This window comes from Protomyctophum parallelum (genome assembly GCF_964188405.1).
Source record: "Protomyctophum parallelum genome assembly, chromosome: 8".
In the NCBI taxonomy this organism is placed as follows: Eukaryota; Metazoa; Chordata; class Actinopteri; order Myctophiformes; family Myctophidae; genus Protomyctophum; species Protomyctophum parallelum.
This window is the reverse complement of record NC_139703.1, coordinates 28,549,633-28,564,725: the sequence shown is the minus strand read 5'-3', so window position 1 is coordinate 28,564,725 and position 15,093 is coordinate 28,549,633. Positions and strand designations below refer to the sequence as shown.

At 43.9% G+C, this 15,093-nt stretch overlaps 1 protein-coding gene across 3 annotated transcripts; it reads left to right on the top strand.

Moving 5' to 3' along the window:
- Positions 1-274: 274 nt before the first annotated feature.
- On the top strand, positions 275-4,930 carry sp7 (Sp7 transcription factor). 3 transcript variants are annotated; one of them, XM_083771559.1, is made up of 2 exons: positions 275-433; positions 2,217-4,930. In XM_083771559.1, exons 1-2 carry the CDS (start codon positions 398-400, stop codon positions 3,552-3,554), a joined length of 1,374 nt encoding a protein of 457 aa, XP_083627685.1. In that variant the 5' UTR covers positions 275-397; the 3' UTR covers positions 3,555-4,930. The 3 variants fall into 3 exon arrangements, with proteins under 3 accessions (XP_083627685.1, XP_083627686.1, XP_083627687.1); XM_083771560.1 differs by having other exon boundaries at positions 325-433; positions 2,221-4,930; XM_083771561.1 differs by having other exon boundaries at positions 339-418.
- Positions 4,931-15,093: the final 10,163 nt, after the last annotated feature.

Here is a 15,093-nt window from a genome sequence, read left to right as displayed (position 1 = left end):
TCACACCAGTGGAATGGTGCCAAACTGGCATTCGTGAATTCACTGGGCACTGCCAGTGAAGCTGAAATGATGGCCAAAATGGTGATTGATGAGGAATCCATTCATACAACATAATCTTGAGCAAACGATCCGACTCCTTCAACTCGGGGGAGGTGGTGGGATGTCCTCTTTCTTTCACCCACCAATCTCCATCCATTCGCCTCCCTCTCTCAATTTTTATTGCCTCTTAGGGAATCTTCAAAGAGCCCCTACCCTATAATTAGGGGGCGGGATCCCCGTCTCTCAAAACACTTCCCCGCGCTCCTACCCAAGTAAGTTCTTCCAAAGTGTCTCGGGACTGAGTGCTGCGCTGCGTCTCCACTTCCCTCAGTTTCATTTAGGATTTTGTTTCTCAGGGATGGCTGCATCTATTCTGGAGGTAGGGAATATATTTGTAAGTATCTATTTTTTTTACATCTCAAACATTCTTCTGTGACACGATTGTGTTGTTGTTATTGAATTAACTAAAGTTTGTTTCGCTGTTGTAATGCGGCGTTATATTAGCCTATGCGTTTTGGAATGTGCATTTTAATGTGCCACTGCCTGCTGCGTAGCCTATGGAATGATTTAAAATCATTATCTATAGGCATGATTATGAGAAATGCTTTATGGTTCGCGTGATGCGTAGCCTATTTAAATCTACCGACATGTAGGCTAAACAGTTTAGAATACTCGGAGTCTGTTCAGTTTACAATACATGAATTGAACTTACCACTGTTTCGCACAGACATCTCGGGTGCAGCTGAGCTAACAGGTTGCCTCCCTCCAAAGCCTAATGTCCACAGGTTAGAGGTTAGCCTACACTTTGGAGTGCACTATTAGCCATCCATTCGATTCCGTAGGAGTCCACACTACAGCACGCATTGCCACTGTGGTCGCGACTCGCTATACATCGTTAGCTATCTCTCAGACTTTGATTAAACGTAATTAACCAGCTTATAGGAGTTACAACAACAGGAGACAGGCCGAGTTGACCTCGGGCGCTTACTACCTTTGCTTTATTGTAAATTCCACGCGCCTCCGGCCAGCCGGCTGCAGGTAATTGAGGCTGTTCAGCACAGCGCAGGTCATCTGCCCATGTGACCTGCATGGGAACTTTATGGTTCTGTGCCTTTGTCTCAACCTGAAGCCATCTTCGCACAAGAGGCTGCCTGTGTATACTTTTAGAACATAAATGTCACAGTGTCAGAGATTGATAGGCCAAATATAATGGCCTATTGCCTCAAAGGTAAAGCGTTAAAATAGATATGCCTAATACATAGCATTTATCTTCCTGGTCAAACTTAGGCCTACGTTTTTCATATAAAGAAACACATTTCTATATTTACTCAAAAGCATCCATCTGCATACAACTGAACTCCTGAACAGGCTACCAATTAGAGGAGACCGTCAGTTGTGTGGATGTTTACAAGATATAAAACATCCCGTAATTTGACCAACATGGTGACTGACAGAAATACTTTAACATCAAGATCGTTGTGAGGGGGAAAAAGAATAAGACAATGGCTAGACAGTTATAACACAGTGTGCCATTGTGGCAGGGCATAAACTTAGCATGCCGAACTATCTGCAATGCCATGGTGACCACCAGCAACAAAACATGTCTGGCAAGCTGTAGCCTAGTATATCTGACACAATTGCTGATGCTGTGAGCAGCTTGTGTGTTACAATACACAATCCTTTGACGCTGGATGGATGCAGTCACATGTTGTCCCAAACATGCAGGCTGTATGGGATAGTTTAAAATATATATTTTTAAGCGAAAAAAGCAGATCTACAACATGTAGCTCTTTAACAAAATGTAAAATTAGCTATTTTTGCTATTCGTCCCATTGAGCTTAAGTGGTTAAGCAAACACTGGAATCTCGATCTGCAAAAAGTGAGTACAAACAATAGACGGCGGTTTCAATGAAATAGAATCCCATGCAGATTCCTCCTCTGCTGAGCGGAGCAGAACTTCTCACAAGCGTAAACACACACAGCTCTAAATTGCCCTGACCACTTAGAAAATGGAGAGAGCAGGAGAAAAAAGCCGGCGGTGGCAGTGAGACATACGTTTTTTATTAGAGTTGACACTGACAGCAGCGGCGGCGGCGGCAACCAGGAGCCATTTCCTGCAGACGGTCTAATGTTCTCTCTCTCCTCCTCCCCCCCCCCCCACCCCCCCACCCCCCCAGGAAGAAGCGCGCTATGGCTCCAGTCCTCTGGCTATGTTGACGGCTACCTGTAACAAGTTTGGCAGCACTAGCCCCGTCAGGGATTCAGCCACACCTGGAAAAACCGGCAGCACCACTCCAGCCAAGAAGCCTTCTTACGCCATGACCTCTGAACTTCAGTCCGCCAAGAACGGGCGGACCGCCGACGGCCTGACAGACTCCTACAGCGGCTCCTTCACCACAGCAGGAGGAGGAGGCGGCGGAGGGGGGCTCCTCACCCCCACCGGAACCCCCCCTCCTTCCTCCGGATGCTACACCTCCGAGTACAACCCTTTCTCTCACTCCTTCCAGACCTCCGTCTCCCAGGACCCTTCTCTGCTGGTGTCCAAGGCCCACGCCACGGCTGACTGCCTTACTAGCGTCTACACTTCCCTGGACATGACACACCCGTATGGCTCCTGGTACAAGGCTGGTATCCACCCTGGTATCACCGCTGCCCCCGTCAACTCCACATCATCATGGTGGGACGTGCACCCCAACTCCAACTGGCTGTCGGCAACACAGTCCCAGGCAGACGGGGGTCTTCAGGCCTCCCTTCAGCCTGTCGTCTCCCAGGCCTCACTCAGCCCCCAGCTGTCCAGCTACGGCACCGACTTCACCCCCCTAAACCCGGCCCCTTACCCCTCCGTGGGCCTGGGCTCCTCCTCCCATCTCCTCCAGCCCTCACAGCACATGCTGCCTCAGGATATGTACAAGCCCAAGCCTGTGACCGGCGGCGGGCTGATAGAGAGCCCTATGGGCTTGAAACCTGCAAGGGGATCCGGGGGTTACGGCGGGACCCCTACCAGGTCTTCCTGTGACTGCCCCAACTGCCAGGAGCTGGAGCGCCTGGGGGCTTCGGCCGCGTCCCTGAGGAAGAAGCCGGTGCACAGCTGCCACATCCCCGGGTGCGGGAAGGTTTACGGCAAGGCCTCCCACCTCAAAGCCCACCTGCGCTGGCATACCGGCGAGCGGCCCTTCGTCTGCAACTGGCTGTTCTGCGGGAAGCGCTTCACCCGGTCGGACGAGCTGGAGCGGCACGTGCGCACGCACACGCGGGAGAAGAAGTTCACCTGCCTGCTGTGCAACAAGCGTTTCACGCGCAGCGACCACCTCTCCAAGCATCAGAAGACCCACTCGGAGGCCGCGCTGCAGGCGAAGGGTGTGGCTGTAGAGGGCGAGGGGGACCCCAGGAACGAGGAGACCGCAGACCTTAACAACGCCGCCGTGCCCTCTAATTCTGACCCGATCACCAACGGAGACGAGAAGACTGGCACAACTAACGGCGTGGAGAACAACAGTGGACTGTTGGAGATCTGACTGCAGGCATTGACCTGATGTGTTGCCATATAGGGTTTGCTGTGGGGATACGTTCACCCTGTAAAATGAAGTACAAGAGACAATATTTGGTTTTGACTTCCAGAGGGAGCAAAAAGGACAACATTTGAGATAACCTTTATAATTACTAACTGAGCATGTTGCAGGTAGCAATCAGTTTACAATCTGTGGGCCACACATGCACACGAGTGTTAACTTTTCAAACTTGCAAGCATACACAAGTGCATGCTCGTATACATGCATGCATGCATGCATGCATTCAAGCAAGCACAGACAGACAGACAGACACGTGCGTGTGTGCACACACACACACACACACACATACAAACATGCTGAAAAGTAAACACTCTTGCATACATACAGTATAGCACACATATAGCAGGCTACACACATTTTTCTGCATTTCAAATGAGACAAACCACTGGGGAAATTTAATCTGCAGAGGCAGGAGGAAAGAGCTCTGAAGCCGCAAGAGGAAAGTAGGTTTAAAAGCAAAGAGTTATGGTTAGTATGATGGAGTAGACGGAGCATTGCATGATTTGAGAAAATTCTGATTTACAACTGTACTTTTTACCATTATTCTTGTCAATGAACAGTCTTGAAAACTGTTTCTTTTTGCAAAGAATTTTAAGTTACGTGTTTTTGCTTTACCCTTTTGTGCCTGTTTGCTTCTTCCTATGTCTAATTTAATTTCATATTTACATAAAATAATTAATTTATGTCTTAAATTATACACATGAAGATTATCTTACTTCACACAGGAAATATTACCTGAAAAAACTGCAAGATAGTCGAAGCTGGCCATAAATAATTCATTAAATTAAGACTTTGTTTAATCTATTTATTGATTATACGTTGAAGTTGGTGCTATAGTTTTTGGAGATTTATTTATAGAGCTTGAAGTTAGATGTGTCTGTAAACTATTTCTATATAACCTTTTAATTGTGAATTTTCCACACCTGGCAAAGTAATGGTTAATAAGGGCTTCTCTTATTTTGTACATACTAAACATTTCCAAAGATTGAGATGTTGTTAGGTGTGTTATTTTTCTACTTTCTTTGGTGTGTATTCTATTTTTAGAAGCCTGTATAATGCTCAACAATGAAGGGAAGATAGCAATAATTGCAGCAAATAAGTGTTGTTTCGTTTTATAAGAGAGATCACAGATAATTAAAACGTGGTATGTTGCTGTTCTTGTTTAATCTCAACTGTTTTGCTGGATGTGAAATGCGTGTACAACAAACTGTAAATAGTGATAAAGCATGAACTTGGTAAAGATGGATTTGATGTTTGAGTGTCATCAGTGGAATCAACCATTTGTGGTCTTTTTAGAACATTATATCCACAGTCAGGTGTTATTTTATCCTCTTATTGTACACACAGATCTGCCAAGGCCTTTTTCCATTATACGCCTGCTTGTAGGTGAAGTACCTTGGCCGGATGTTAGCGCCAGCATAGGCAGGCTAGGGTTAATTTGGTTAATATCTGAGGCCCGAGAGATAATCTTTTACACAAGAGAGCAGTTCCACTCGAAGACGCCACAGAAAATCTAAAGCAGTTGTTTCACCACTCCCAACCACTCGACACTCACTCACTCACTCCCTCACTCACTCACTCACTCACTCACTCACTCTTCTTCATATCTCACTGCATTTCCACCTCATATGGCCAGCCAAATACCTTCATTATCTTTTGCGGCACAAACAAAGCCATCCGCTGAGGTGAACTCTTGGTTCCACACAATGACCCCTTTCAGAGAGCCACTGTAGTTACACTCCAGACAATTACTCCGCTCTCCAGCTTGAGAGGGGTAATTATTGCGACCGATGCTCCAGCAGAGTCAGTGGAGGAGAGAAGAGGGGATTAGGTGAGGGGAGAAGCGCTTGTATTGTTTATTGAGGGAGGCGGTCAAACAAAGGGTCCCAATTAAGGCAAGATACTGGACAAAAGACCTGGTGTACTAATAAGCAGAGGAGACGCTGAGCTGTGGCCAGGAGGCAGACTTTACATTCTGACAGAAGGGCTCTTCTTTGAAGTTAACTTAGCTTTTGCATGTAGTATACATTATGTTTATGAGTTTGAATCCAAACAGGTGCAACACTGTTTAGTTTACTGTTTAGAATATAGTACAAATTACCATAATATTTATACTGTCGAGTCGGTTTCTATGGGTGTGTGTGTGGGGAGGATGCATATTGTAATGGAGATGTTGTACTATAAGAGGACCAGACTAAGAACAATATTAAATTACTGAGGAATCTAAAAGACTGTTCACTTTAGTATGGTAACCTTACTTCAATAATTAAGAGGCATACCCACCCAGGATGTTATTTGGTGAAACATCCTATACATGGTGTAGTGTGACTAATAATTTGTATCATTATATTTCTAATACCAATTCTACCTATATTTAACCACTTAAACTTATATATTTAGTGAAAAATGTAAAGGTTTCCAAAAATGTAGACATTTCTTTTTAAATGCACCTACCATGTAATGCCCAAGATAGGCATGCCAGGTTGAAAGTGATAAAAAAAATATATCTACAGTATAAAGAGTGAGGGAGAGAGAAAGAGAGATTCCCCTTAGAAGCACTGACATCACGGTAGACCTGTACTTCATGGAACCCCCCTAGAGCTACTGCCTCTCCTGTCGTAACATTTACACTTCCCAGGCTGCATGGTTCCAATTTAGGGCTTCTAATGAGCTGTAGTTGAGGTCAATTTATATAAAACGTCCCGGGGCCGACTCTGTCATCATGGACTGACATGTTTACGGTAGTCTGAAGTGGGCGCGCGGTCGAGTCCACAACATAAAAGGCAAACGGGGGGAATGGGGTATGGCTAGGGCGTGTCAGGCTTGTGAGTGAGGGTGGGGGGTAAAGGGACGGTCAGTGGCTTTTAAAACCTCTCCTGCTACTGGTATTTTGCTGCCCATTTTATGCCTGCCTCAGTCGTGGTGTAACCTTAACTTTATTTTTACTTTTTTATTTAGAAAGCCAGGAAACATTAAGTGTTGCTTCAAATAAGGTCATATAAAGATAAATATACATACTGTGACACATAGGAGCAAAACCAGAATCTGGACAATCGGTTCCATATGGTTTGACCACTCGCGTCCAACATTTAGAGACTGGGAAAATGGGACGTGTGCTTGACTTGAAGAAGACGATAGTCTAAACATCACTGTCGTGTCAGCCCTACAATAAATGTGCAGACTGACTGTAATGAGTGTCTTACTTTAGGTATATACAGTATTTTGTAATTACCCAGGTGAAAATATGTTTTGCCTTGTTGCTTGATTAGAAATTACAGAAATGTTTGCGCATGCCCTGCATGTACAGTACAACGCAGAGCTGTTGAAGGCCCGGATAAGGAAGGTAATTCCAAAAGCAAGCTGTTAAATCCATCACACAGCCCATTTCCACACCAACAAACACAGGCTATATTACAAAACGTTCAATCAAGAACTGTTTGGTTTAAGCCCCGCTAACACTTGATGAGAAACACAAACTTATGCTTTTCGTTAACAAATGACCTCAGAGGTTATGAACTTGCTGAGACACTCAGATCTGGCTCCACATCGGCCCGGCGCTCTCAAAGGCCACAAAATGAGAGAGAGAGAGAGAGAGAGAGATCTAGATGAGAGAGAGGCACACATCGGGATGTGTTAGAACAAACACTAATGAATATCCTTTTTCCTACCATTATCTGCTCCTAAACGAACCACCACAATGGAGCGGTCTGTCACGGCCACAGGCATGGGTGCCTTCTTCCCCACAACCCTGAGGTGAAATAGGACTGAAGGGAAGGCTTTAAAGGCAGGACAAAGGCACAGGTGTCCGCAGGTGTGACTGGGGCTCTGTGGCCGGGTGGGGGAAGAAGGAAAGAGAATGTTCAGTGTGCCTGGAGGCTCTGCGGCAAAACAAAAATCAAGATAAGGTGGGGTGGGGGAGAAGCTGGACCTAAGTGAACCTCAATGTAACCTGGAGGTCAGTAGAGGTCAAACGAGATAAAGAACAGGGGATATAAAGGAAGACATTCAGGAGAAGTGGGGTGAAAAGGTTAAGCTCTCCTGTAGCTAGCAGGTTTGTGTCGCAGTAGATATCCTTTATATTTGCCGTCACTTAGCCGGAACGGTTCAACTGTACATTATTGTTAAGTATAATGGGGTGTGCCTCAGCAATTAGGTGCGGGTTTGAATCTGGTGCAGGCTATAATCCCACATGTCATCAAGTCAAATTCTTTGGCCAATAAAAGTTACCGACTCTCTTCTTCCTATGTCTTCATTGTGCTATCTCAAAAATAAAACTATGCCTATACAGAAGATGCCTAGCTGTTGTCCTTTCTGCTTGTATGTTCTGATTCTCTCTGCCAATGTTTAACATTGCTGTACCCTGTATTGCCATTCATGTTCAACAGTGCTTCAGTGCTATTTGTAGTTATGGTCACTTATACTGCTAGCACTATTTTTAATGGCACTCCTCTTACTGCAAGATGCACCAAATGCACCACTAAATGAGACCATTTTGTTTATAGGAACTGTGGGAGGGTTGTGGGTGCCTCTGTGCCCCTTTAAAAAGATAATATGCTTCCCATTTAATGGCGTCCGGATGACAAATTGCTTCCAGGGAAAAATGAAGTTAAGAAAATTGGATGTGTGAGTGTGACAGATATTCACCCAGACCCAAGTTCTTTGACATCTATCTTTCATGTACGCACAACCTAGGTCATAGGTGCAATGAGAAAGAATTCCACTTTGCTCCCGAGGCAATCATTTAAAGAATTCCTGGTATAACTTCCATGACAATGTCAGAGGGCACAATGCTTTCTTGCATTCAATGCAATGCATTAAATAGATTATCATGTCAATGCAATGACAACACACATTTCCCGACTGAAGATAACCACTTTAAGTCCTATAATAATTAGTCATATATCGAATAGAGAGCCTCCTATTATTGCCATTTTTGATATAAAAATAAATAAAAGATAAACAGTTTTGTTAAATGTTAACATCTTTCACCTACGGTATAATGAGATGCCCAAAATAGGGATACCAGGTTGACAGTGGTTAAACCCAGAGGATGGAATATGCAAGGTTACATGAGGGGATCTATAGTAGGAGCACAGGACGCTGGTATGGTTTATTTAATTTCAACCTCAATGGAAAATCTTATTCATTGACAAGAGACATAGGTTTATACACTGTGACGGCACAGAGCAAATAGCTCTTGGAAAAACACTTAGAAGATTGGTGCCCATTACAACCTAATACCCTTACAAATATATAGAGCACCCATAAACTGTTCTTTCCTTTTGAAAATGCTTACTATCCTGATGGTATTCTGATTGACATAAAGCCCAAACCATCCTTGTTTTTCTTTTTTCAGCTCAAGCCACTAAATACTTCCTTGGAACATTTAAAGGGAAGGGATTTAAGAGAGACAGAACAGTGAGGGGAGTGAAGAAAGAAACACAAACCTCTCAGCTAAATAAAAAATAAATGGTAGAGAAAACACAACGCTATACACTTAAGAGCACAGTGGCGAATGAGACACAGACAAATCTGGAGTATCGATTTTACTGCACTTTCCGGGTCTAATGAAAACTCAGAATTTTACTGTACACCGCCAACAAAACAAGGGATTAGGATTTGTGTAAATTGAACAAGGAAATAGAGGAAGTTACAGAGAGAGAGAGAGAGAGAGAGAGAGAGAGAGAGAGAGAGATGTAAACACAGAGAGAGACACACACAGATGTATAGATAGACAGAGAGAGAGGGCGATAGAGAGAGGGAGAGAGAAACAGAGAGAGCAATAGGGAAATAGACTTTAAAAGAGCAATAGAGAGAGCAATAGAGAGAGAGAGAGAGAGAGAGAGAGAGAGAGAGAGAGAGTTAAAATTAAGTTAGAGGAGTGAGTGATTTGGGTTGGAAGCGGGAGCACAGAGTCGGGGTTGGCAGGGTTCTCGGTGGAGGAGTGTGGTGGTTCAGAAGTCCTCCAGCGCGAGGCGCCAGTGTGTCCGGCGGGGGCCCTGACCATGAGCTGCCTCACCCCCCCGGAGCCACGGCCACAAACCCCTCCCCCCCCCCCCCCCCCCCCACCTCACCGCCAGCATCACCACCCATCCAACCCCAAACCCACTGGCAGGCAGCGCTTCACTGCTGCTGCTGCTGCTGCTGCCGTTGCATGTTTATTTAATATTCAGAAGAAATTGAAATATCTTTGTGGGTTAACGCACATATATACACAGTTACGTGTATGTGTGTGCACGCGTGTGTGTGACACACACACACGCGCGCGCACACACACACACACACACACACACACACACACACACACACACACACACACACACACACACACACACGCTGCCATTTCTGCCACCACCAAATATAAATAAATAAAGTAGAATACTAATATTCTCTTGATCGGCAGCCAAGAATAGTCGAGAAAATCATTCTCTTTTCTGTGTTTTCAGAGGCCTGGTAGGAGAGAGTGAATTAAGGGCTGAGGCCGCATGGAGCCTAAACAGGCAGCAATACGTCTCACACAAAGCACGCAGCAAACAACAAACACCTCCCATGTGACAGCAAGCAAACAGTGTCAATGTGGAAAAATTAAGACTACATATTATTTCAGTGCCGAGGTTGTCTTGAATATTTACATAATGCGTTATGTATGGTAAACAGAGGAATGGATTTATATTTCCCATGCCATGTGAAAGATAAAGCATTTCGTCATGTTTAGCAGCCTGGAAATTATGAAGATCGATCTTTTACAATGAACCCATGGAGATTACACTAGAGCAGTTGTTTTCAATTATGTCAAAAATCTTCAACATTTTTCAAATATTTTCAAAAATGTAAAAAAAAAAAAACTACATAGCAGGGTCTATATAGCACACATTATGTTACGTTGCAAGCTATCTTCGCAAATGTCGGCCACCAGCCTACTTGTATGCAATACCCATTGTCATAGCACCCGTGTTAACCGTCTGTCTGTGTCCCTTTTGTGCCCATATATGGAGATCTCTGTATGTGTCTGTCTGTCTGTGTCTGAAGAGTGCAAACTGACTGGTTAAGTAATTAAATGGCAGGTGTGGGGTTGCCATGGCAATCCATTGGCTAAGGCAGAGGCTGGGAATTGTTCAGGTGAGGGGACTTAGGCTCATTAGGTCCACTGGCAGAGCCTGAGCTTTTTGGGGTGGTTCTGGACAACAGTGTATCCGACCCACTCAAGGCTGGGCACTGCACTCCCTAGTGGTGGTGTGGAACATGTGTGTCAAATTTGAAGTCAAATTTGAACGGTTCTCGAGTTACGTGGATTACAGACGTACACACGTACGTACACACACTTACAGAGACTGGTGCATTTATTGTAAAGATATATATTCTAAGCCATTCCGCAATAGGGTATGGGTATGCATAATGTGAGTGGCAAATCGAGTGGCGAAGTGAGTTTAATGTCGTTTAACGTAGTTTACTGCAATCAGATAGGACTTTTGGTATGATGATGATGATATCACACGCAGGGGGATGTAGTTGTGGGTCCTTGGCATGTCAACGTTTGGGAACCCCTGCTATTGCTAGTACTGACTGAGATTGGGAAGCCAGTGGGTGTGAAGGAAGGAGGTGTTTGTAGGGTGTTTGTAGAAAATGTGCTTGCAAGCCGCATTCGGTAGGCTAGACATATGTGTATAGTGTTTGCGTGTGGTATACGTGCATGCATGGATGTCCCTATATGTACGCATGCATGCTTTATGTGTGCGCATGCGGGCCCATAATGACTCTCTGATCATTACAGAGCAATTCTTTCAGACAGAAATCCCTTAAACAGCCTTGGTTTTGGACTGCATGCTACCCCCCCTTCTGTCTCCTCTCTCCTCAACAGCCACCAACCACTGCTGCCGCCAAAAATAACACAGGAGCGCCACTCGAACCCGCGCCTCACCACAGCGCAGCCTGGCCGCAAGAGACGGATCAAAACACACACAAAAAAGGAAACACATCATATTGGGGGAGGGAGGGAAAAGAGCATTCATATAGCTCCATGCTTGAAGATATCTACTGATGATTTTGGCAACGAAGGAACCACACATACTCACACTGAGCCAAGATGGGGAGAAATGGAATGAGTGTGTGTGTGGGTGTGTGGGTGTGTGTGTGTGCGCGTGCGTGTGTGGCGCACACGCATGAATGAATCTTCTGCACACACGCATGTGTTCAACATGACTGCACATGCACATTTTGGTAGTAATTTAACACTAGCACAGGGGGGGGAAAAACACAAATGTACATGATCACATTAAAGGTCAATAAATTAGGGCCTTCAGTCTGCACATGTTACTCTGGCAGACAAAGCAAATTAGTACTGAAGGTTTGAATAATGAGTAGCAGGGGTATGCCCTTGTCACAAATAAATCATGCCCTGGTGATGGGAGGTTTGGGAGTTTGACTTGGGAAATGTAACATTACTCATTGTCAAGGCCTTTTTACTTTGTGTCAGTGGAAGAAGTACTCTGATGTTATTTATTTACCTTATAAGTAAAAGTACCAATACTCGAGTAAAAGGCCTACATTCACAATTTCACCTCAGTAAAAGTTCTTAAGTACTATCAAAATACAGTAGGCCTACAGTATAAGAGTAAAAGTACTCATTATGCAGAATGTGCCAATGAAATTGACATGTTTTAGTCAAAATCTTTTAAAAATAGCAGATATAACCACACAATACATTGCATTGTGAGCTGGTAGACATTTTTAAATCTAAAAATCCAAAGTTACTTGTAACTAAAATAAACAATATTTGCCTCTGATGTGTAGTTGAGCAGAAGTACAAAGTATTGAGAGATGGAACCCACACTTTTATGTAAGTACACAGTAGGCCTACTTGCGTAAATGTACTTTGCAGTTTCCACCACTGCTTTGTGTTACGTTTGGCCAAAGATGTTAATCCGCACTGACACAGTTTCCAGTGAATGCATGTGTGGCATTTGTTCTAGCTCTGTTTCAACAGTAGCGGTTCATGAACATGAGCAAACAGTCATGAGATTAATTTATCAACCACAGGAGCAAAAAATAATAATTATGGAAAGTTATTTTGTACAATTACTGCCACGTTGATTTAAATGAGTACATTAAAAAGGGTATAGAGCAGGGGTTCTCAACCTTTTCAGGTCGTGACACCCCAAAATAATAATACTTGAACTGGGGTGCAGTAATGGTGTAATGTCTGTGTACTTGAACGTGAGACACAGTGTACTTGATATGTATTGTGTACTGCCTGAACTGTAGCATACTTTATAGTTAGGCTATGAGAGACATCTCGGTGACAGCAAGGTCAGCCTTGCTGCAGTATAGGCACGTTATGTCTGATATCTTGTTGTAACGTCATTATGATCCAGCACTATATATGTTCCAGTTTGTGTAATAAACTTTGTGAACCTTTAGCGTGATACTGTCTCGTGTCGCGTTATTGTTCTCCAGGGCCCGCCGCCGCAGTCGCCGTACCGAAGGAATCCTTTAACCGGATTATCACACACCACCCAGCCTGCACACACTGACTAGCCTACCTGTCTGTCAAACCAAACGAGGGTCCAGTAGGCCTACTTAGAGTTTACAACAGGTAGGTTATTAAAAATGCCTTAAAAGTCCTTAAATCGTCACTTCGTCGGGGACACCCCCCAAATCATGTGGGCACAACCCTGGAGGGTCCTGACCCACAGGTTGAGAACCATTGGTCTAGATCAGACAATTATCTTGAGGGAAAGAGTAGCTCCTTTAAAAATATAAGGATTAAGGAATATCATATTAAATAAAAGCCCTTTCAGACTGAATCCGTTTTTTGGTGTGTGTGTGCCTTTCATTCATGTTTTTTGCATGGATTACGTTTTTTGGACCGGATTCCCAAGGGCTAGTTAGGGCTTAGTTGATTCCAAAGGTCACTAAATATCTTGGCAGAAATCAAAAATCTACAAGCTCATAATGCATCGCAGGGAGCAGAGAGATCGGCTAACTCAGGACTCATAAGATCCACCTTCCTAAGGTTTTCACGGGGACGACGACGACACAAACTCTCTATGTACAATTTATAATTTTATAATTTTAACAGACATTCCTGCAGGGCCGTGCAGAGAGCACTGTGGGGGCATCGGGTGCCCAAACCCAAGAAAAGGGCACATGTGTTTGTGCACAGCTTGCCGATTTTTGGGCTGCTCTTTTTGTGGGGGTCCCTCGTGCCATTTCACATCAGAAATGTCTTCTGCTAATGGAGCAAGATATTCCACAAAACTTGGCCCATGTCATTGGACTGAAAAATAAGCAATACATTTTCATTAGCATATAAACATTAAAATATAATAATATTTTTTGGGGGGCATAGCCCCCCCCCCCCCTGCACATGCCTGCAATCTTGTCCTGAGCAACTTACAATGGCATGAACCATGTAGTCACCAAACATGGTAAATGGTACTGGTTCTTGTAGTGCCAAGAAAACTATTAATTGCTACAAAGTAACAAGGATACCAGGTCAACAACAGACCCAGTATCTGTGTACTATGTATAATAATAAAATAGGCGACAAGATGTTGACAGGTGCTTTAGGGCTGAAATAGCATAACCTAATTAAATTAAGTAGCCTAGGCCTGTACATTTGATGTGTTTTCATCGCTTTCACTTTTATGAAAGTACTGATTTAGAGCCTATAATACCTATAATACAATACCTTGGTGACTGGTCATAATTTAATCTCTTCATAATGAACCTATCTCAAATGATGCCCCACCAAAGCATAAAAACACAAGTCTGTCCAAATATTAACCTTTATAACTATAATGGGCAGCTAACAAAATTATTAAGACCATCCTGTTCCTGTGTAACCATTTCAGTTCCGGCGTAAATCACAAATACCAGGAACCCTTGAGGCCCAAGAGGAACTGAGGCCCCAAAAGAATAAAAGGCCCCTAGAGTAAGTCAATGACTGACTGTCGCCCTCTGGAGGGTCAAATCGATCATAGCATCTGAGCTATAGCATTTGGCTTAAAGGAAGAAGAAAATGTAAAAAATAAAAAATCAAGTACCCAAATTTGTGTGTGAATAATAATAATAAAATCAAACATGAATACAAAATAAAACAATAGGCCTATTATTATAGGGCTGGTAACAAGACAACTCACCCTTTTTCCACCTCCAAGTGAGTTGTCCGCACATCTCACCCCGAATGTCCGGACAACTCACCAGACATCTCACCCCGGTGAGATGGCTTCATTTTCTGGGGTGAGCTGTCTTCACTTTCGGGGTGAGTTGACTCGGGGTGAGAGTTGAGTGTTTGGCTGTTTGCGCAAAGAGAATGTCTATCAGAATGTCTCTATATCAGAATGTCTCTAATATCATAACTCTCTATCAGAATGTCTCTATCATAACTCTATCAGAATAAAGGGATTTACTGCAGCATTAACAACACCCCTACTCTGGAAACATTTGCAGAAATGGCTATCTACAAGCTCCCAATGCGTTGCAT

Excerpts from the sequence above, each read along its gene's own strand:
- sp7 (XM_083771559.1), top strand. The coding sequence starts at position 398 with ATGGCTGCATCTATTCTGGAGGTAGGGAATATATTT. Across the intron at positions 434-2,216 it reads TGGAGGTAGGGAATATATTT|GAAGAAGCGCGCTATGGCTC; the intron begins GTAAGTATCTAT and ends CCACCCCCCCAG.